The sequence below is a fragment of the Culex pipiens genome, chromosome 3, assembly GCF_016801865.2.
Source record: "Culex pipiens pallens isolate TS chromosome 3, TS_CPP_V2, whole genome shotgun sequence".
NCBI lineage: Eukaryota > Metazoa > Arthropoda > Insecta > Diptera > Culicidae > Culex > Culex pipiens.
The window spans coordinates 136,859,153-136,883,990 of record NC_068939.1 but is presented as its reverse complement, the minus strand read 5'-3'; the positions used below and the strand labels follow the sequence as shown (position 1 = coordinate 136,883,990).

The 24,838-nt window shown below is 36.6% G+C and overlaps 1 protein-coding gene across 1 annotated transcript; it reads left to right on the top strand.

Annotated features, from left to right (window-relative positions):
- Positions 1-1,088: 1,088 nt before the first annotated feature.
- Positions 1,089-3,256, top strand: LOC120428112 (ATP-dependent RNA helicase ddx46-like). The gene is made up of 2 exons (XM_039593095.2): positions 1,089-1,636; positions 1,700-3,256. Exon 2 carries the CDS (start codon positions 2,026-2,028, stop codon positions 2,662-2,664), a length of 639 nt encoding a protein of 212 aa, XP_039449029.1. The 5' UTR covers positions 1,089-1,636; positions 1,700-2,025; the 3' UTR covers positions 2,665-3,256.
- The last annotated feature ends 21,582 nt before the right edge of the window (positions 3,257-24,838 follow it).

Here is a 24,838-nt window from a genome sequence, read left to right as displayed (position 1 = left end):
GTATAGAACCTATTAAAAAAAATCTGGATTTTGAAATCGCGATTTTTTTCTGTACGGTAAGGGTTAAAACAATTTACAGGCCCTGAAAGATTTTTGATAAAATAAACTTTATTTGATATTTTTCCATGGTTGCCTCAAAACCCAATTAAAATTAAGTTGTTTTATTTATAAATCTCATATTTTAAACCTTCTTATTATTGGGCAATACGGAAACTTAAATTGTAAATCAAACATTGCTCAAATATGTAGTTTAGAGTGTCTCAAAGTTTATTCATAAGAACTTTGATAGAAATGTACGTAAATCTACCGATTTTCAGAAAATTTTCAAAATTTCAAAATTGAAAAAAAAAATGCCCTATAACCTCTATGAAATACTTTGATTCACACCGCAAAATGTAAGGAAAGATCTCATCTTTCATGGTGCCAAATATGAGACTTGTCGATTTTTTGTATCTTAATGTTTCTGGACAAACACACCGTGTATAAGATAATTCTAAGGCCTCTGCAAATTAATTTCAAGTTTTGGTCCCCCAATCCCCTCAAAATTTACTCAAAAAATCGAGCGACAAACAAAATTATTTCCATGTTGTTGATCAAAAAAACTTTATAAATCGATTGTAGACTCACGTTTATTTATGGCTTTCGAAATATTTTTATAAATTATGAATTTTGGGAACACATATCGGAAAAGACGTGAACCAAAAGTATTAAATTATTTTCACAAATTCATTGATATCAACTCAATCGGAATTCTGAAACGGAATTAAATTCGAATCGTTAACGAATTCCGTTTCAACCGCAACAACCGGTGCGTAGATGGAACCGGTTGTTTAGTTTGAAACGTATTTCGTAAACGATTCTAATTGTTTCAGTCGTTTCAGAATTCTGATTGAGTTGACTAGGACAAAAAGTTTAAATAATATTTGTACCAGATTTACTAAAAGTTGTAACCTCGGTTGTAACGTTCTATTAAAATATATCTGTTAACAAAATCGCGCGAAACGTTTGAATCAAAACTGTTATACTGAAGGAAACCCGACTGGAGTGGGTCAACTATAGTCTTCTCATCAAACGTGCACGCCATAGAGTAATCTACGTGCGCATGTATTGCGTGTACGTACATGAAAAAAGTGAGGTTAAATTTTGTACCGACTAGCAAATCAAATGGTGTGCTAGTGTGCGTGAGAGCGGGCTTAGATAACTCTATAGAGTTATCTAAGCCCGAGCTCACGCACACTATCACACCATTTGTTTTGCTGGCCGGTACAAAATTTAACCTCAATCTTTTTCGTGTACGTACACGCAATACATGCGCACGTAGATAACTCTATAGAGCTATCTAAGCCCGATGTCACGCACACTAGCTTACCATTTGTTTTTGCTGGCGGGTACAAATTTTAACCTAGAAATCCTTCGTGTACGTACACACAATACATGCGCACGTAGATAACTCTATGCACGGCATGCCAAACTGACAGATTACATAAGATAAAAAAAAACTGCAGGACGGAACGGAAGGGAGTGGAAAAGTCGATGGCTTCGAAGACGATTCGGAAGTGGCAATTCGCGAGCGGAATTGATACGACATCAGGAGCGAGGATGGTCCGCCGAGGGTGCGCAGGAGAAGGCGTTATACGTGAGTATTTTGGAAGGAGGTTTGTTGTAAAGTGTTATTTTTAAAACTGAAATTCCCCTCCAGCCGCGGTCCCAACAAGTACACTCGCAACTGGGAGGACGAGGACGTGTACTCCAAGTCGAACAACGTGAACAAGCACACACGTCCGCGCAAGTCTCTCCCGCGGCCGGAGGAATTCTCCGAGCTGGGCGGTGGCGTCGGCGGCATGAACAACAGCAGCAACAACAACCAACAGCCTCAACAGCAGTGGCAGCGTTGGCAAGCCGCGCTCTAGCCAAAAAATGCACCGCGCCAGTCGGCAGTCCCGGTGAGCGATCGATGAGCGGACCGGTGGAGGTCGTCCGAGGCCGCCGGCTGACCAGCGTCGGGTTGATCACGATCGTGGTGGCATGGAGAGGGAGTACGATCAACAGGTGCAGCAGCACGATGGTCAGTATCGGGATGGTCGTAACGACGGAAGTCGGTACAGCTCGGACAGGATGGCGAACAATAATAACAAGAACAAGCTGTTGAACCAGAGGAGTAGCAAGGAGAAGGATCGTAGAGGTAGTGACTGCAAGGTGACCACGTCGCTGCAGTTCAAGAACCAGACCAGGAACAAGACCAACCAACGAAGGTGGTTTGCCGATGGTTGGTCCGGGAGGTGTTGCCGGAGGTCAGGTCGTGCACAGCAACAGTGCAGGAGCGCTGTCCGGAAGTGTCCAGAGCAACAAGATGAACAACGCAATTGTTTTACCAGTAGGTGGAGTTCCGGAGCGAATGTTGGACCAGCGACCGGTTCAGCAGCGTTCGAACCAGCTCAGATGATTCCGCAGCAGCCTCCGCCGCATCTTCCCCAACAGCAGGCCCCGATCCAGCAGGCTCAACCGCAGCCGCAGCAGATCCAACAGCAGCAGCTCCATCAACAGCAATCGCCCTACAACGATCACCACGATTCGTACGGGGATTCGAAGAAGCCATGTTCCCGTACAATCCGCCTGCGAACGCCACCATCCAGTCGGTCGAGATTGGAAAACGGACATTCCTAAGTACCCGCCGCCGCAGCCGCAGCCGCAGGCGCAACGCCCCAGCAAAGATTGTCAGCAGCCGCTTCCGGCAGACTTTCCGGCAACCCGCCCCGCCAGATCTTTGCGACGCCGCAGCAACAACAGTTGTACCAGCTTTTAATTATTATTCTGTAAGTGCAATCACAATTTCTAATATAATATAATTTACAGATATAATTTTCAAGATCTTTAAAATTTGGTGCTGCTCCTGACGGCACCCGCAAATGAACGCCTCAACTTACCAGCTTGATAATTCCAATCGTAAACAATCGACGTGTTCGTCAATCGTAAACAATCGTCATTTACTTCAATCTCCAATCACTAAACACACCACTTTTATAATTAAGAAAACTTCAAAACATTCCTGCACTCTTCCTCGGAAGCATCATGAAAAATGAACTGTCATTGGCAACAACAATCTCTTTGAATTGAAATTTACGCTTTTAAAAACATTTACATTGAGCAAATTTTACATTTAATATTCAAATACATGCTTTTCAGATTTTCAAATTCATCATTTGACAGGAATAAAAAATCTATTCGCATGAGATTCATAAGATACGTTCAATCTAATTTTACATGAAGGCTCTTTAAATGCAATATAACTTTTTACAATGAATTTCAAATTTACATTGAGCATGTTTACATTGAAAACATGGTTTCAGTGTTGGGTAAATTTACATTTTTTTTCTGTGTACCTGGGTTGGCAGTTGGACTCACAATCCAAAGGTCGTCAGTTTGAATCCCGGGCTGGGTGGAAGCTTAGAAATAAAAAAAGGTTCAGATTATCTCACAGTTTCAAACCTTCGGACACCAAGTTTCGAGTAGGAATCTCCCAATAGAGAACGTCAAGGCCATAATGTAGAGCGAACAATTTGATTTGAATTTTTACTTCTGGCTAGACTAAACCGGAGTTTAGTTTGGAATTGTAGAAATTTGCTTCAGCTATAAAATTTTAGATCGAGCTCTTATTGTGAAGTGAACGAAGTACAGGGCTTCAAAAAGGAAAACTTCCATGTCTAAATTGTGATATTTGACTTTAATCAATTTAACTTTAATTTGAAAATCAAGTGGATGCACTTTTCGACTATTTATTCAAACCTTCTGTACTGGACCATCATTTCGAGCATCTTTGCAGGATATTTGCCCATCTATCCCTTCACGTAACGGTCCCTTTCAGCTTGAGTCAATATCACTTATTGAAAAGCGCCCATTCGTTCGTATATGCTCTGCAACCGTCGTCGTCGTCATCAGTGTAGAACAAAGCAACTCAAACACAAATCCCACTTTGTTCAGCTGCTCAACCTCCTCGTGGTGGCGATGGCCATATCTAATGACAACAATGTGGTTTCTTTCGGGCCAATCCCAAATGTAAACCACTTGCGAAAAGTACCGCAAAAACCAGCTGCTGGATGCTGAATGGAATTGGCACACATTTGCATAACTTATTCAATTGGTCTTTGTGTTTCCGAAAGGGGGGGGGGGGGGGAGTGGGGATTCCCTCACTAAAACCAATTGAGTGCTCGGCATGGAGTTGGCGAACGTTCAGGACGTCCTTAATCATAATTTCGAGCGAAATTTTAGAATACTCTCTTTCTCTCCCTATCTGGATGGATGCAGCCATGCATGGAAATTTCGAGTGGGACGAAGGATTTGTTAGTTCGGAAAGGTTAGGGATTCAGCGAAATGCATTTGCCGAAACCGTGAACTGAGCATCCTTTACGAGAAATCGCAGAAAAGAGTATGTAAATCTACGTTTTACGCTACAGCAATAATCTGGTTGCACATCAAATATGGTTTTTCTTCCGCGTAACTCACCGTCTTATCCCAGGCTCCCCTCAAGCTCACGTTCCTTCATTCTGCATCATAAAACACTAAAGTAAGTCTAAGGAAAACCTCCGTGAACAGAGAGCCAGAAAGGAAAGCAAAACCATCGGTTCACGCATTCGTGAGATAAGCAGCGTAAAACTTAGTGTTCCATACGGTTGAGCGTAGGTTGCTTGAAGGGATCGTTCCAAAATTACGTAGCACGTTTAGCTGCTATGCCACATGATTTAAAATTAAAATTTGCAGCAAATTTTATTTGATTATAAGACAAAGGAAATCAAAAAATATCAAGATCAGCGTTGCGTAATACATGAACTACCCCCTAAAGAGACCATACCCAAGAAATGAATCTTGAGCGTGCCGGAAAAGTTCCACGGAATAGCACGGCCCACGGCACTTTTTCCTCTTAAAGAGGGGTCCCTTTGGGCGCGTGGTTTGGGGCGGAACAAAGCTCAGACCGACTTGTTGGAAGAGGGCTGTGTGTATCAAAATCATCTCTTCGGAAGAAAGAAATCTGACTTTCCTTGGCCGGATCTGGAAATCTCCGGGAAAGGCCATCAAGTTATTTCACCTCCACAGTCTAAGATGTGAATGCTGCTACTGATGGCATGTGCACGAGGGCTACTGCACCGTTGGGTGGGGGTACTTTGACCATGTCCATGGACTTGAAAGTTGGAAATAAATAAATAAATTCACCATTAGAAAAAAATAGATTCGGAAACTTGGATATTTTCAATCATAACTAAATCCGTTGCAACTTTTTTTCAAAATTTATGTCACCCCAAAATTATTAGACTAGTTAAATCATGCTTAAAATGATTACTAACGCAGAAAAATGCATTTTAAATTGTACGTCATACCAAAATTGCCAATATTAATCCAACGTCTGTCCCAGTGGCAGTGGAACTCGCAATGAAAAGGTCTTCAAATCGAATCCCAAAGTTGAAGATCCATGATCCTGATCTCGAGCCAAACATTTCATTAGGGCACAAAACCAAAACGTAAACATTCGGGATTATTCCACTATTCCATTCATTAGTACACTCCCTACATGTCCTCCAAGAATCAGATTGATAACAAACAATTTCCTATTGAAAAAATCAAAAGCATGAAAGGGCACATAACCATGATCACTGCAAACCAAAAAAAAAGTTCAAATGTGCCCTTTTATTTTTCGTTAGGTTCTCGTACTTGCGGAACTTTTTGTGCTATAAAGTGAACTTTTTATACAATCTTAACACTAATTCACTTCAAAAAAAAGTTTGGTTTACTTTTCACCTAGGATTTCTGCAGAGAAAAACTTCGTCAAAAAACAATACTTAATACGGTCCCGCGGCTGCTGTTCAGTACACTTTTGAAGAATTTTTATGTTTCACATACCTTATCTACACTATTCAATCACAAAACTTCACCAATAATCAAAATTCCTACTGAATTCCTCATTATTTCTCACTAAACAAAAGGGCCCGTAAATATCATTCAAAACAACAATCCGGTGACAGCGCATTAGTGCCCTTTCAGCTCTCTTCGAAATTGCAATTAGAAAGGGCCCATTATGAACAACAGCTGGAAAGTTAAAAGGGCCCAATATCGATTTTTTTTTAATTTTAATTTTTATTGAGAAAATCAACAAAAATTAAGAAGCATTTAATAATGATGTGTTTTATCGTATCATCAGTAAAAATACCATCAGTCAAGCTTCTTTTTTTAAACAGCAATTGAAACAAGTTGTCCACTTTTTGCAAGCGATTTTCTCGAATAGCGGTTTTTGGTTTTGTGCCCTAATGAAATGTTTGGCTCGATCTATCCGAAGTAAGAAATTTGAAGCCCTTTGCGTTAAACAAAAAAATGCTTAATGTTAAGACTTTGATAATTATTTTCAACCTTTGGAAAAAGCTTAAAATTTCTTAAGAATAATTTAGCATAAAATTTGCCTAGAAATAATAGATGTTTGGTCCACTTTTCTCATGGCTCGTTTTTGAGAAATTATTTTAAAAGATAATAGAGATTCTGATTTTCGTATAAAAACTAACTGAATTGACAACGGTGTACTCTATCAAAACTGTGTAAAATAATGCAAATATATAAATTTTATGAAAAAAAATACTATAAAAACGTTACTTAATCCACCTTTAAGTGGTTGGTGTCTTCCTTGCATTCATAAAATGAATACACTACATAGCCTCAAAAAAGTGTATAAATAACACTTATTTTTATCAAAATATCTGAGATCCGGGTTCAAAAAAGTGTATTAAAAACACTAAAGTACCTATAAATTTGGATAGGGTTGTCAGATCTTCAATCTTTTGTGCTAGTTGGAAAGGTCTTTTGATAACCTATCCAACGATGGGTCGCATGATAGATCCGGACAACTTTTTCATCAAAATATTTGAGATCCGGCCTCAAAAAAGTGTATAAATAACACTTAAATGCTCATAACTTTTAAAGGCGGTTGTCAGATCTTCAATCTTTTGGACGCGTTGGAAAGGTCATTCAAATACCTATCTAACAATATATAGCATGATGGGGTTTCTTACAAAAACCACCCTTTTTACAATCCGAAGTATAGCTAAAATCGTTTTTTTAGCATAACTTTTGAACTTCATAATATTAACTAGGGTCTTGTGGGACCCCAAGACGGATCGAATGAGACCAAAACGGTCCAAATCAGGCATTTGTTCAGAATTTGATTATGAGTCGATAGGTATACGTGAAGGTGGGTCTAGGAGGTCAAATAAAGAAGTTTATTTTTCAAGTGGTTTTATAGCCTTTCCTCATTGAGGTGAGGAAGGCAAAACCATTAAACAATGTCAGGGATAATTGCTCGGTTTGGCGTACAAAAAAAAAACAAAATTTCCGAGTCAACACCTTTCCCCCCAAAAAGTCTGTGCTAAAAATAAGTTTCATTGGATTTCACCTAAATGAAAAGTTTGAAGCATGTTTCGAAAAAAATGTGATAGTTTGAACATGTTTATGTTTTGTTTTTTCTACAACTTTTTAGAACATTGTTACAATCTAAAAAACATAACAGCATATTCAAACGAAATTTTGAAGAAGAAAAATGTAATTCTAAATGAAAACATGACCCCTTTCTAACCCTTCTCGGTTATTGCAGATTCAATGGTAGGAGGGAGCGGGGAGACTTGATCTCTAGCCAATCCAATCAATTGGGTCCTAAAATTAAGCTTTAATTTGTAATATTATTGTTCACAACGATAAAGTTTATTTTTTTGAGTACCGTCAGTGGGGGTGACTATGGGTCAAAAAACAATACAACTCTCGTAATTTCTTAATAACAAAAACAATTTAAACAACATTGAAAATCTTTCAACGTAGATTTGTTCTTAGATAGTTTACTGACATTTTCCCAAAATATGGTGGATTTTGATGAACACTACCTTGAATGCCAATAGTTTGAAAATTGACCCAATCTCACCCCTTAGAGGGGGTGACATTAGGTCAAATGAAACTAAAATGATGCTCAAATACAACGATATGGTAAAAACAAGTCATCCAACGGTGTTTCTTGTTCGAGGGAATCGTATTGACATGCTACAATGTTTGAAGTGGAGATTTTCAAACATTTGGGTAGTTTTCGAGCAATTCTAACAAACGTATTAGAAAAATGATTTTTCGAGAGGTCATTTTTGGCCAAAAACGTACCTCAACTTTAGACAGCTGCCAAAATAACAGGATTTGTTCTAGGAACGAGATTTTTTCAGCGAAGTCATCTTAAGATGTCCCCTACACAACCCTTTTAACAGAATTCAGTTTCAATGAAAAGAACCTGAGAAATAGTAAAATCCGTAAAAAATCACTTTGACCCAATCTCACCCCCCAGACCCAATGTCACCCCCACTGACGGTACAATGACCCTTTGAACGAACTCAAAGGATTTAAAATTGAGTTTTAATTAAATTTTTAAAAATTAACTTCGCAGCCCTTCTCAACAGAAAAGGTTCTACTTGACAGCTCGTTCTAAGGATATCATAGTTGATCCATCGAAAAAATGTTGTCTTGTCAAAAAAAATTGCGATTAAATGAAAAAAGTGATCAGAAATGGTTTTTAATCGTGTTTTTTATTGTTGTACATAAAAATTTACATAGGGCTTTAGTACCCAATTGCCTTTTGGGAGACTTGACCCCTGCATACAGTCACTGAAATTAGCTTTAAATTTCAAACGGAATCGACGTAACACCTTATAATGTGGCCCTCTTAAACCTTGCGGTTTCGTCAACGGATCCACAGGTGTGTATCGTTTTTTTTGCGACAAGACTCCGCCTCCCGGGTCTCCTAAGTGTGTAGGTATGGCACGGGGAGAGGGCACCGAATACCTATATTTTACACTTAGAATTTTTTGTGTCCGCCTCGGGATTCGAACCAGCGACCTCTGGATTGTGAGTCCAGCGCGCGGACCGATTGATCCACACAGGCAGGCAGCTTTAAATTTTAATGATTGGTTTAGTTATTCGCAAAATGATTTTTTAAGGTATAGTTGACGATTACTTACTGCAGTTTGAACCATTTTAGAAAGCCTTGTAAACAATAAAACAGCTTTTGCAGACATGCAAAATGATGGTCCAAATAAGAATACTCTAGGTTTTTCTATATTTTTTATACTAAACTCGGAATATTTTGAAAACAAACGTTTAAGTACGTACAATGTTTAGGGGAACCAAGTTACACCTAATATTTTGAAAATTACGGATTAAAATATTTTTTACAAAGCTTGACATGATTCGAAGAACTCATCTGATTAAAAACTCTTATCAGCCAAACATAGTTGATCATTTAAGCTTTGAACTCTACACAAAGTTCACAGTTTTGTGACAAATTGAGAGAGCTATGCTGCTCATGTTCGCATAAATGTCCCATATTCAAAACCATCAAGCCGAGATAAACGCAACACAATTTTGTCCCACTCATAAGGATTTCCTCTATATTTCGAGAACAAGGCACAGTTTTTTTTTGTTTTTCTGAAAGAGTAAACGATTTTTAACCACAATGCATCAATAACTCAAATGTGATGAAAATGCACATGGGATATTTATGCGAACAGGGACAGTATGTGCGATACAAAAAAAGGGATCAAGTAGTCTTCCCACTACCTCATACTTTGAATTTCCCTTATAGTGACATGTCCCAAAAATTTTAACAGTTGAGTTATGAAAAATGGCAGATGATGAAATCTATTGTTTGTAGGTATTTTTTTAACGAAAAATAAAAAGTTTAAAAAAATGATGGTGGTATTACATCTCGGAACAGATACATCTTTTATGTCAGAAAAAATGTGTAATTTTACCTCTGAAAATGTAAATTTTTACCACTTTTCTGCTGTAATGTAACTTTTTCAGTTTTAATTGAAGTTCCAAAATTCAATCTTCTAAATTTACACAAGTTTTACTGTGAATCTTTTTATCTGAATTTTGAATACGCCATCATATCGAGCGTCCTTTGAACATAAAAATAATCAAATCATCATCATTTCCGATTGCAAATCTCTTTTCGAATGTTCAAAAATTGAGGAAGTCGTGCCGTTCCCCCATCCCAAGATATCAAAAAAGGATCTAAGGTTCGTGATTAGGGTCCAAAATAACCCCTTAGGGCAAAGTTTCATTAATATTTTTAACAACAACTATCATACTTGCACTATGCAGTTTTAAGCAAAACTGAAAATTGCCTAAAAATGAACCCAACGTGTCTTCCCTTAAAAATCAAAAATAAAATGAAGAAAGAAAAACAATTTCCATCAGCAGGCCTTTGAAATGTGTTTAAGTTGTTTTATATACTTCAGCTTTTTTACAGTGAAATTTAAAAAAATGTGCTGAATATTCACGGAAAGTTTAAGTTGAATGAATATCAAGATTTTTTTCTGTCCAATCTCACCCAACACCACGGCGAGGCTGCTACCTCCACTTTCGAAGCATTTCTCATATATTCTCGAGCCCGACACAGGACAGGACGAGCCCTGGCCCGGAAGTATAGCGAATAAAGATTCCTTCCAAACTACCGGCGCCACCACCACTGCCTGGCAAACTCGACGGCAGCGACTAAACGTAAAAAATTCAATCCGCATACAAAGCATTACTCATTTTACTTATTCACAATTTTCTTGTTCATAAGGCTCAGAGCCGTAACCGTATGTGTGTGTGTATGTGTGTCTGTGTGAAGATATGCAGTATGTATAGTGTGGTTTTGCGAAGAGAGCGCGAAAATTATAAAGCTCACAAGTTTATGGCAAAAAGTGCACTTAAGATTTACGGAAACCACGGAAAACCTGCTTGAGACGCAAGGTGGGTTTTAAATGTTTGTTCTTGGTTTTTTAAACAAGTATTATTTTTTTTTATTTGTAATTTGTAACTTATTGGAAACGACAGCCTATTAGTATAACACTTTGTATCAGATTAAGGAAGGATGTTTTCTAATATAAACATATTTATTAATAATCCAACCCACTGTAAAAATCGGCAACCTAAATAAAGAATGCCCGAGCCATCCGGCGCAAAAGACACCTACACAATGTGGTTTGATCACGTATTGAGAACCAGCCGTCCGGAAGTCCACCCCCTTTAAAATTTTATTTGACGTCGAGGAATGTCTACCCCCTGAAACACGATGCGCCAGATTTCCGGGAAAACTGCATTATGCGAATAAGAAAAATTTAATCATACTTTTTCCCTCGTTTGAATATTTATCATTCCTGCCGCCTCGTCAGAAATTGACTGCCAATAACTCGAACTCGGAGCGGAATTTGTAGTTTTTTTCCTTCGCCATTCCTCATCACAACATATCGTAAGTTCAAACCGGTGCAAATATTTACGATAATGGAAGCAAAATGTAGAAGCTTTTTAGAGCTTTTCATGCGAGGCAGATAAAATGAGCGCAGCTCACTGCTGAGTGATGGGTATTGGCTTTTTAAATCAAATGAAAACGAAAAAATAGTGCTGAGCACTAAACAGGTGAAGGAAGGTATTTTTATTCACAACCAACACTCAAACCCCTCAACGGAAACGGGAAAAGCAATTTTGAGGAATTTTATACTCTCACGTTTATTTTCCGCAACCGGAAACGGCACCTACAATTTAAAATTGGGGTTCTGTGTGTTGTTATGTATGTGCATATACTTAATGGTGGAAACGTGCCGTTTTCCCACACAAAATTACACTTTCCAGCAGTTCCGAGTGTGTAATGGAGCCGGGTGTCTTCCGGTAATGCCACAATATGCACTTTGCCGTCGCCGCCACACCTCCGGAAGTGACAGTACTTTGCGGGGGTGGAAATAAATCAAAATACCAGTGTGATGGAAAGCATTCTTTCGACCTGGGAAATTTTCAGTGGTACATAGAAGATTGTTAGTATGTTTTTATTGCATTCTTACTTTTTTACTTAACATTTGAAACTTGATTTTTTTAAAACTGCAATGATACGGTGGCTTGGAAGGCAGCATTTCTCTAAGATTTCGGTCATTTGATTTTTTTTGTATTTTTCAATCCGGCTTAAACCCTTTACTACCTTCGGTATATCCAAAGAAGCCATTTTACATCATTAGTTTGTCCATATAATTTTCCATACAAATTTGGCAGCTGTCCATACAAAAATGGGGTGGGTCTCGTGGCGCAGGGGTAGCGGCTTCGGCTGCCGATCCCGATGATGCTATGAGACGCGGGTTCGATTCCCGCCTTATCCACTGAGCTTCTATCGGATGGTGAAGTAAAACGTCGGTCCCGGTTTCTCCTGTCTCGTCAGAGGCGCTGGAGCAGAAATCCCACGTTAGAGGAAGGCCATGCCCCGGGGGGCGTAGTGCCAATAGTTTCGTTTTTCCATACAAAAATGATACATGAAAATTCAAAAATCTGTATCTTTTGAAGGACTATTTGATCGATTTGGTGTCTTCGGCAAAGTTGTAGTATTCGAAGATCGAAAAATTTCACGAATGTTCCATATTTTAAGATTGAAATTTAGACAATGGTGGGTTGTTTGTGTGAGACTTAGAAAACATCAATTTTCGTGTTTTTAAACCTTTGCATGGCAGTAACTCAGCAACTAAGGGGCATATTGACAAAGTTAAAAATAGCAAAATAATGATAAAAAAAATGGCGAATGTTTCATATATTAACATTGAAAATCGGACCATTAGTTGTTGAGATATCGTCATTAGAAAATGGTGGGCTGTTTGGGTGAGACTTAGAAAACTTCAATTTTCGTGTTTCTTTTTCTTTAAGCCGCTGTATCTCAGCAACCAAAGGTCCAATCTTCAATGTCTCTTAGACAATTTTATAGCAAATTTTCTGAACTTTTCAAAAAATATATTTTAAGAAATGGTCACTCATGGTCACTATTTTTAAAAATTGAAAAACTGCAAATATTTCGCTAAAATCAAACTTTCGGTGGCTATATCTAGAAAACGGAGCCCTTTATCAAAAAATATGTAAAGTACTTTTTGATTGTAAATTCAATTTTGCATTAAAAAATAATGTCAAACTTGTTTTTGCATGAAACTTCGATTTTTTCCAAAAATCACTATTTTTTCAAAAATTCATAACTCGGCGGCAGATTTTTTGACCATGTTTCTCTATGGCTCAAATGTTGCGGATTTTTGTCCCCTAAAACATATCAAAAAATCTCGAAAATCAAAAAATACGTATTTTGGGAAATTGAGTTTTAGTGAAAAAAAAGTTGATAAAAAATTCCTCAAATTTTTTTTTCCGTGTACCTATTTTTTTCTCAATAGTCCTCAACAATACCTACAACTTTGCCGAAGACACCAAATTGATCAGAAAATTCACTCAAAAGTTACAGCTGTTTGAATATTTACATACCATTTTTGTATGGACAGCTGCCAAAATTGTATGGAGACTTGTATGGGTGAACCAATGACACAAAATAGCATATTTGGTCATAGGGAAGGCCCCCACAAAGTGTGAGTCAAATCAAAAAATACAAAAAATAAAATTGGTCGAAATCGGCCGATTTCGTAGAGAGTTGCTCTACAGTACTTTTTGGTTGCAAATTTGATTTTACATCAAAAACTGAAGCTGACAATTTTTTGTGTCCAATATTTCGATTTTTTAAATAAATCAGTATTGATTCAAAAATTCATAACCTAGTCAAAGATTTTTTGCACAACCTTAAAATTTTTGAAAAGTGAGTTCAATTAGTTGGGTGGTGACGCGCGGTCAATTATGTGGCATTGTGTGTGAAAAGAAAAGAATTTTATTTCGTGTTTCATCCTGGTTGGCTTGCCCACAAGCAGAAGAAAATCAGTTCAATTAGTTGGGTGGTGACGCGCGGTCAATTATGTGGCATTGTGTGTGAAAAGAAAAGAATTTTATTTCGTGTTTCATCCTGGTTGGCTTGCCCACAAGCAGAAGAAAATCAGTTCAATTTGTTGGGTGGTGACGCGCGGTCAATTATGTGGCATTGTGTGTGAAAAGAAAAGAATTTTATTTCGTGTTTCATCCTGATTGGCTTGCTCAAGTCCTTCCTACATCATCGTTGATCGGGAGGCACGACGTCGTGTGAATTGTTGCAATAAAATAAGTTTAAGTGTTACTGTAAATGACTGTAGAAAAGTCCTTCCTATATCATCAATGTCGTCTGGGTAATCGTGATGAAAAATTACATTTATTCAGTATTTAAATACCTGTGCGCGAGTGTTTTGGTGTGCTAATTAGAAAGACCTTCCCATAGCATCGTTGCTCGGAAGGCTCGCCGACGGGTTTGTTATGAAAGTCCTCCCCATAGCATCGTTGCTCGGGAGGCATCGAAAAGCCAATACCTTATCCTACTAAGACAAAAAAAAAATAATCACGTGATGCTTGAAGGAGATGCTGTGGATTCAACGGTCTCAAGCGGTATCAACAAGTATATAGCGAAAAACTATGTGCTTGATGAGTCTGCAACTTCAACTATCGGACTAACATTCCTCCCTTTTGTTGAACTGCAAGCTTCTTGGGAGGGCGCCGGTATTGACTAATAAAGTCGGGGTCTTCAGGGGTTAAACAGTGAACGGATGGTTGGCTCCCACTGATCATTTTTGATTCATTGTTTAACTTCAGCTGATCTGTCAATAACGAAGTAGCAGCTCATTGGCAGTCAACCATGCTCATGCTCATGCTCATGCTCACAACCTTAAATTTTTTGAAAAGTTGGCATTTGATGTCCCCTGAAACATATAAAAAAATTTAAAACATTGTTTTTTTGCAAATCAAATTTTAGTGACAAAAAGTGAAATTAAAAATCACCAGAAAAATATTTACCGTGTATCTTTTTTTTCTGCGTAGTTCTAATCTATACCTACAACTTTGCCGAAGACACCAAATCGATCAAAAAATTCTTTCAAAAGATACAGATAGAGCGTCCCGGGAAAAAAATTCCCGGGATTTCCCGAAAAAAAAATATTTCCCGTTTCCCGGGAAATTTGTAAATTTCCCGGGAATTCCCGAAATTCAAGCGGAAGTATACATTTTCTTAAATTTTTGGAACTATTTTTTGAAAATGTTCTGAAAAAATAATAAATTAACTAACTCAACATGATTTTGTTCTATGAAATGTATTGTTTGGTTTATATATAATTAGGTAATCAGATTATTAAAAATTATGATATCAGAATTATTTCTGATAATATTAATTTTTGAATCAACTAGGAATAGATCTTGCTTAATGAGTATTAAATTATTACAACTAGGTAAGCTTTTAACAGGTTGATGTTATTTTATCAAAACAATATTAACTCGAAAACGAAACTATTGGCACTACGCCCCCCGGGGCATGGCCTTCCTCTAACGTGGGATTTCTGCTCCAGCGCCTCTGACGTGACAGGAGAAACCGGGACCGACGTTTTACTTCACCATCCGATAGAAGCTCAGTGGATAAGGCGGGAATCGAACCCGCGTCTCATAGCATCATCGGGATCGGCAGCCGAAGCCGCTACCCCTGCGCCACGAGACCCACCATTAACTCCACTATTAACTCCTTACCTTCAAATTAAAATTGAGATTTTTTTTACGTTTTTGTTTATCATGATCAAATGAGATGAAAATCGAATTTGTGCAAAAAGAATTGATTCAATTGGTTGAATACCTAGTACTAAAGAAATTTCAATTTGAATAAAAGAATTATGGAGTGCTGGTGCAACTTTAGGTTAGAGGGTTAAATGTGGAAAATAGAAGATTTTTTGTGGAATGATGTTAATTTATCGTATAATTTAAATCATGTGGCATACCAATACAAAAAAAAAATCCTTGAAAAATTACTTTCTATTGTTTGTTCTCAAAAAATGCAAAAATATTATCAAAGCTTGCTTCAAATATTTGAAAACATTGGGTTGTTTGGAGGAAAACTAACACTAAAAGGCTTTACCATTTGTTCAAGAGCTGAAACCAGTATTGGTCATGAAAAACATAATTTCTACATGTATTTTTTCTCACTTCAATAAACTGGTCAAAGAGGCAAGTTTAAAATTTCTCATCAAAAAATACCAAAATACATTTTCTTGTAGTTGAATGAGTTTTTCATGCAGTCAAGCTGTTAATTGATCTTGACATTTATTTAAACCATTGATGTTGATGTCCTATACAATTTTTTTGCATAATATTAATTAAAACCAAGATCATAACAATTTTCAATAAATTTAAAATTTCCCGGGAATTCCCGGGATTTCCCGGGAAATTGACTGAAAATTTCCCGTTTCCCGGGAAATTTGTATACCCGGGAAATTGGACGCTCTAGATACAGATTTTTGAATTTTCATATATCATTATTGTATGGACTGCCAAATTTGTATGAAAAATTATATGGACAAACTAATGATGCAAAATGGCTTCATTGGGCATACCAAAAGCACCAAAAAATTATAGCCGGATTAAAAAATACAATAATTAAAATTAAAAAAATACCGATTTTGTAGAGAATTGCTCAAGAGTAGAAGGACATGACATTCCACTAAGCATACCCGGGCAGACAGTAATAACAAAATTCATGCCATTTCTATAACAAATATTGTTAAAATAACAGAAAGTGTTATGGAATCTTCTTGAAAAATCCATTTTTGCATAAGGGTTTCATAAAAGTTTATGTTATAATAACAAAATTTGTTATTGGTCTGATTTTGGTTGTAAGCCAAAACAACTTTGGAATAACATTTTTTTGTTATGGAAGAATACCTAAAACTGTTATTGGGATGATCGGATTAGTTGTTAAAATAACAAAAAATAATAGCAAAGTTTTGTTCGAAGAATAACTAAAAATGTTATTAGTCTGTTATTACAATAACAATCCAATAACAAAAAAATCATAACGACGAATAACAAATCTTGTTATAAATAACATAAAATGTTATTGGCCTAGTATTTTCAAATATCAAAAAATGTTATTACCAAGTTATTTCCGTCTGCTCGGGTAAGAGTTGGATTTTTTTTCTCTTCATCCATGATTCCATTTTTAATCACATCAAATTTTAAATTTTTCCCAAAATAATTTTGTTTTGTAATAAAATAGTGTTTTACTGCGCAACCTTTATTACATTTTTTTATTATTTCAAAATGGTACAAAACCACGATGCAATAACGCAAAACCACGATTTGGTTACCAGGAATGCAATTGTACATTTCAGCTTAATTAAGCTAAAACCATCGTCCAAGCACAATCATCACTTTTTGTGCAACTTTATGACTATATCAAATAAACTAACGAGAGACAAACAAAAACCGAACTTAATTCGCCCACATAGCAAACCATCAATCAACGCTGTTTTTTTTTAATAATTCACCAATCATTCCACTAACGCACTGTAAAATCACATCAGACAAACACACGCACCGTACGTGAAACGAGCCAAAAAATTTATGCAATTTTCCGGACTGTCTGCTGGCAAAAAAAGGATCGATGACGGCGGTGGAGAGCGTGTTTTCACCGTAAATAACCTAATCATAACGGATGGTAATGATAACATATTTGGCAATGAACATTTTACAAGGGCGTATCGATAATGTTGACGAAAAGAGAACCCCGCTCACAAAAAAAAATCAAAAATCAAACCATCCACATTAACGACCCCCGGGTCTTTTGTGGTCTCTATTGCCAGTTTCTGCTCGAACCTAGGAGTCCGAAGGCTTGAATGGGGAGAACACCCAAACCTCTTTTTACTCCAAGGAACCTTCCACCCCAGTGTTTAAACTGACGACTTTTGGATTGAGAGTCCAACCGCCGCCATTGATTCCACCGGAGTAGGCTTGGTTTGGTGTGCTGTTTGTACTTATGACATGGAGACAACTCCTACACCTGGAATGACTTAACGGCCTAACAACCAAGGCCGGGACCGACATTTTACTTCGTCATCCGATGGAAGGTTACAGCAGATGGGAATCGAACCCAGAATCATCCGCTTGCAAAGCGGACAGCGTAACCATTCGGCCACGCACTGCCACTGTCAACCCCGCTCACAGCCTATGTAAAGATGCACAATTTAAAAAAAAACTAACTTAATCCACCTGTGTGGTTGGAGCCTTCCTCACTCATTACCAACAATGGCTGATTTGATGGGGTTGTACACAAATTTCATCTATTTTTTAGATCCGGAATAAAAAAGTACATAAATATCACTCAAGTGACCATATCTCGAGACAGGATTGCCAGATCTTCAATGTTTTGGACTCGTTGGAAAGGTCTTTCAACTACCTAACCAACGATGGGTCGGATGATGGATCCGGACATAGTTTACATACATTTAAGTGAGATCCGGCTTCCAAAAAGTACATAAATATCACTTAAATGGCCATATCTCGAGACAGGGTTGCCAGATCTTCAATGTATTGGACTCGTTGGAAAGGTCTTTTGATAACCTATCCAACGATGGGTCGGATGATGGATCCGGACATAGTTTACATACATTTAAGTGAGATCCGGCTTCCAAAAAGTACATAAATATCACTTAAATGGCCATATCTCGAGACAGGGTTGCCAGATCTTCAATGTTTTGGACTCGTTGGAAAGGTCTTTTGATAACCTATCCAACGATGGGTCGGATGGTGGATCCGGACATAGTTTACATACATTTAAGTGAGATCCGGCTTCAAAAAAGTACATCAATATCACTTAAATGGCCATATCTCGAGACAGGGTTGCCAGATCTTCAATGTTTTGGACTTTTTGGAAAGGTCTTTTGATAACCTATCCAACGATGGGTCGGATGATGGATCCGGACATAGTTTACATGTATTTAAGTGAGATCCGGCTTCAAAAAAGTACATCAATATCACTTAAGTGGCCATATCTCGAGACAGGGTTGCCAGATCTTCAATGTTTTGGACTCGTTGGAAAGGTCTTTTGATAACCTATCCAACGATGGGTCGGATGGTGGATCCGGACATAGTTTACATACATTTAAGTGAGATCCGGATATATGTGAAAACACATTTTTATACATAACTTTTGAACTACTTATCGAAACTTCAATCTGTATAAAACTCGATCTATGGGACCCTAAACCAAGTCGAATGCAACAGGTTCGGGTCAAATCGGTTCAGCCAGTGCTGAGAAACATGAGCTAGTTTGTTGGTCACATACATACATACACACACACATACACACAGACATTTGTTCAGTTTTTGATTCTGAGTCGATATGTATACATGAAGGTGGGTCTACGACGTTTTTATACAAAGTTCATTTTTAGAGCAGGATTATAGCCTTACCTCAGTGAGGAAGGCAAAACTGATGTGCCCTTATGGAAAGTTCGTCGCGATTTGACCATCAGTGCAATTTTATGCGTGCAGGACAGTTTTATGACGATGTGACCAAGCCGCAAGGTAACCGGTCAACTAGTTAGTTTTTGTTCAGGTTTTTGGCATTTGCCAGACGACCGGAGTTCAACCAATGCACAATGCATTTTTGTAGAGTCCAATGTTTATTTAATTGATTTTGATAAACTTTTTCAACTTAAAATCTTAAATATATATTTTTTAGTACTTTTGACTTAAATCTTAAAAATAGCCTAAAATAGCGATTTAATGTCCAAAGACCCAAAAAATACTCAAGAGCCCAGTAAAATTTATGGACATTCACATTGTGAGTAAAATACACTGAATGTTATTTAAAAATAAAAGTCCATCAGAATTATTTTTGACTCACGATCGGATATAACTCTCTCTTTTTTGTCCGAAGTGAATGAGATGCCTTAGGGGCTGTTAAAACCAACAAAGCACAAAAATATGAACAAACAACAATTATGCAGCTGTGGCTATCCCACCTTTTTTATTATTTCCAGCTGAACGTTGGCAGAACGATGTAGCCTATAGCGCTAACGCTTCCGCCGCGTAAGCAGAAGATCGAGAGTTTAATCCTCGGTTCGATTCAACACAACTTTGGAACTGAACTTAATCTAGACATCTATCAGATGAAAAAAGTTCGAACTTGTCCAAATCCTCATCGAAGTGACGACTTTCTTTTCTAAAGTCTAAGTATCACCCCGCGTTCTCTGTCGGATCAACTCAGCTCAGAAGCTAGCATACTTATTTTAATGAGAATTTTCCCAATTTTTAAATCAGATGGCAAAGCAGCTCTCCCTTTCAGGATAATTAGACCAGCTTGACGTTAGAGTCCGCTATTTTGCGATAATGGAGAGAGGGAACACCATTATCCACCCTGTTCGATAAGTATTGGTTCCTTCGAGAAACTAATGAGCAAATACTGCTACGCTGTCCTGAAAGTGGTCTAAGCTTTTCATTGCATGGGTTTTCCATACCGGAAAGAGCTTAGTAAGATAAATTAATTCACGGCGTGTTTTCTGGGCAACCTTAAGAAGAAAAAATAGTCATCGCTACTTTCAAAAGTATCTTATAGGAAATTTTCTCAGCTTTCCAATGCTTCTTAGAGCAAAATGTTTCATCGGGAAATTTCTGAGATATCTTTATTTTAAGTTTTTTGTTTTAAAATCCTTAATCTTTTATTGGAAATTTTTAAATAACAATCCAGGAAACTTGTCAAATGATGTGTTTTATGTGTCATTTACTCATGAAAATGTGCAAAATAAGACAAGAAACAACTTTGTAGAAGGTTGCAAACCGCTAAACATTTTGAAAATGAAGTTTTAACCGAATTTTTGAATATGTGGGATTTATTCAGAAATTAAAATCATAAAACCGCATATTATTTTTACAAGAACAAATAGATTATTACATAATTGTTGTGTACAAATAACACCTGTCTGCTCCGTCTGCTCTGATTCAGCTTGGAATTAGCTGATATAGCCGAAATTTTCACAGGGTTGAGATTGATAGGGTATTACAGGACTTTTAAAAATAAATAACATATTTCCTTAATCAAGTATTAACCAGTTTCATGGATACAAAGCATGTTTAATATTCGAAATTGAACTGCAAACTACTGTTGCAAGCTTTAGGAGAAATACTTTTCATTAGTATGAAATGATTGGTTTAGTATTTTTTTGTATTAAATGATCAAGGAATCAGCAATATTTTAGAAGTTTATAAGACTCTAATGTTCTATTTCTTGATTTTTGTTCAAATAGTTTGGAAAGACTTTGTTTTGGTTTTTCTAGTTAAAATAATAAATAATATTGCTCAAACAAAAAAAAACAGTTTGTGACGGTGTTTTCAGCATTCTGAATTGAAAGACTCGAGTTTAATTGCAATTTTCAAGTGCATTTTCAACAGTAAACATTTTATAAAAATTTATATTTATTTTATACTCATGAAAATATGACTTTTGAAGCTTGCAACAGTAATATGTAGTACATTTTCGATTTTAAATCATATTTGTATTTATGTTCCTGGATAATGTTTGCATTAGAAAATATCAAATTCATTCATCAAAATTCAATAATACCATTAACAATCACAAACCTGCCAAAGTTTTGGTTGAACAAGCTAAATCAAAACAGACACGTGATATTTGTACACAAAAAATATATGCAATAATCTGATAAAAACATATTTTTGCATTGTTCTTTGATTTTAATTTCTGAATAAATTCCATATATTCAAAAACTAAGACAAAACATAATTATCAAAATGTTTAGCGGTTTGCAACTTTCTACAAAGTTGTTTCTTGTCTTATTTTGCACATTTTGATGAGTAAATGACACATGAAACACTTCATTTGATATGTTTTCTGAACTGTTAGGATAAAGTTTCCAATAAATAATATAGAAATTTAATACCAAAAAACTTAAAATAGAGATATCTCAGAAATTTCCCGATTAATAATTTCGCCCTTAGAAGCATTGGAAAGCTGAGAAAATTTCCAATAAGACACATTTGAAAGTAGCGATGACTATTTTTTCCTGAAAAGTTTGTTCTAGAAAACAGGCCGTGAATTACTTCGATTTATCATTTTTGTTGGATTGGATGTTTGGTAAACTTGTTTAATCCTTTAATCAATAATACTATAGTATACTAGAGTATACTCTTTCTGCTAAACATGAACATTACTAAAGCAACACGAGAAAAGTGCGGATGGGCATGAGCTTGAGCAGAGCGTGAGCATGGTTGACTGCCAATGAGTTGCTACTCTGTTTTTGACAGATCAGCTGAAGTTAAACAATGAATAAAAAATGATCAGTGGGAGCCAACCATCGATTGTCCAAAAAAGATTTTATTTGTATGGAAATTGTCCACGATGGGGGGAGGGGGTTGAGATTTCCAAAAAAGTGTCCACGTGGTTTGTGGATGGTCCCTTACCCAGACGACTAAAACCGACAGCGTGCCATTCGATCAACGATGATATCTAATGGACTTCTTACAGTTATTTAAAGACTTCAAACACTTAAACATCATTTGCTTATGCAACAATTCACCTGACGCCGTGCCTCCCGATCAACGATGATATAGGAAGGACTTTTTTACTATACCAAACAATTAGCATTACAATCACCCAACTAAGTAATTCTGTTCAGCGTCCGCACGTTCCAATTTTCCACAACCAACTGAATCAGCAAATGAATCAACACTAATCACCCGGCAAAATAACGCGCAAACAGGAATAATCCTGTTCAGCGTCCACGCGTTCCAACTAAGCAACACAAGAAAAGTGCGCATAAGCATTTTTAAAGTTTGAACTGTTTTGCTAATTCTAAAGCTCATTTTAACTTTTTCATAAACTAACATTGATAAACATTAGCTAGCCTCTCCAGCTACCTTCCAATACTGCGGGTTTTGTTAAATAGTGACCTGTTGTTTCGGAGTTTGCAAAATTGTTCCAACTGTCAAAATGCGCCCTTTTTAAATATTGCTCCAGATTAGGTCTATTTCAAAGAATAGGCTGAAATATTTTCTGAGACATTGGTATTGAAAAAACTAACTTAATCTACCTGATTGGTGCCTTCTCATAGATCTTTACACTTCAAGACTCATTGGAAAGGTCTTCTGATTACCTAACCAACGATGGGTCGGATGAGGGATCTAGACATAATTTACATACAAATAAGTCAGATCCGGCTTCAGAAACTACATAAATATCACTCAAGTGGTCAGGGTTGCCAGATCTTCAATGTTTAGGATTCTTTGAAAATGTCTTTTAATTATCTAACCAATAATAAGTTGGGTGACGGATCTGGACAAAGTTTACAATCAAATAAGTGAGAGTCGACTTCAAAAAAGTACATAAATATGACTTAAGTGGTCATATCTTGAGACAGGGTTGCCAGATCTTCAATGTCCATGACTCTATGGAAAGGTCTTTTAATTAAATTAAATGTTAAATTAATTTTAATTAACCATGTATAACATGGTCATATTTGATACGATTTCAGGTCATTTATCTTACATCCGGATTTTTGCAAAAACATATAACTTTTGAACTTCCTATCGAAACTTAAATTTTATTGAAACTCGATCTATGGGACCCTAAACTGAGTAAAATGCAAACGGCTTGGTCTGAAACGGTTTAGTCAATGCTAAGTAAACGTGTCCATTTTGGTAACACACTTACACACAGACACACAGACGGAGAAAGCCTTTGTTTTCTTATAATATTTGGATAGTACAAAATAAGGCTTAAGTGTTCAAAATAAAGCTTAAGGCTCATTTTATCAAAATGCATTTTTCCTAGATCAGTAGTGTCCATGCCAATGATTTGCACCTATGATAAAGTATGCTCTATCATTTCGTTGTTTTTGTTGAAAGCTTAAAAAAACTTGTTTAAGTGGGGCAAGTGTATCACATGGATTTTAAGTATGGATAAAATTACAAATTGCTGCAAAAACATATTTTTTGGGGATTTTAATGCTTAAAATTACTTAAAAACTGATAAAAATTGCTTAAAAATTTTCATTAAAAATATACACAGCAAAAAATCCGATGGTAAAATCGCATGCAAAAGCATGCACATCACCTTCGTAAAAAAAGACACTTAATATTACACGCTGCATGTACAATTTTTGTGAACACAAAAAAAAAATTGCAACCGACAGGACTCAAACTTAGCACCTACAGAAAGGACTGGCGCCTTAGCCCGCTCGGCCATCAGACCGATGTAAAATGGAAAGGATAAACGTATATGTGAGCTTGACATTTCGGTAAAGTAGGTTTCCCATACTGATGGGCTACATATTTTTGGGTGTAATATTGCACAGAATATCATAAAATAATGCAAAATTTATTTTACATCCAGGCCTTTTACACGCGGCTGGATTACTACTTTATTTGCTGTGTAGTGATAGTATAAAAAATTGCCATTCATCTTCTAAATAATATTTTTTTCTTAGAAAAGCGATCAAAATACTTTTATGTTACTGAAAATGAAAGAAACGTGTCAAATTGATAAAAGTTATTTTTTTAGCAAATTAACATGCTATTTTATGCATTGTTCCTCTCGGCCCAACGGGTTGTTCGTCTTGCCCTACTAGTTGAGCAGAATGTACTGAAAATCAATAATTTTTAAATCAATTTTTAATCTTGAACAACTGGATTTTTTAGAAACTTGCTTTATCAAAGTCTTAGTCAAGACCTGCGATAAGATGATTATCAAAAAATCCGACTGATTAATTTACATTTAACAATTTATATACATGATTTGATTTGGTTTTTTTGTTTACATCTAGCTTTTCCTTAGCTTGTTACACTTGCCAGAAAAGTAGACTTTTTATCGTTCGAAAATAACAAGAAAAGTACCACTTACGACGGAATCGCATTTTTTTTTAAACCAGAAATGCAAAAAGTACTCCTCTGTGACTCAAAAGACTTTTTTTGTTCCCCTTAAAATCTAAAAATACAGACTTTGGATATTCGACTTTCAATGATAAAAACCAATTCAACCCATTTTTGTGGTTGGATAATATAAAAAAAAGTTACTTTTAATCCACCTTTAGGT

Coding starts and splice junctions, on each gene's coding strand:
- LOC120428112 (XM_039593095.2), top strand. CDS start 2,026: ATGGAGAGGGAGTACGATCAACAGGTGCAGCAGCACGATGGTCAGTAT.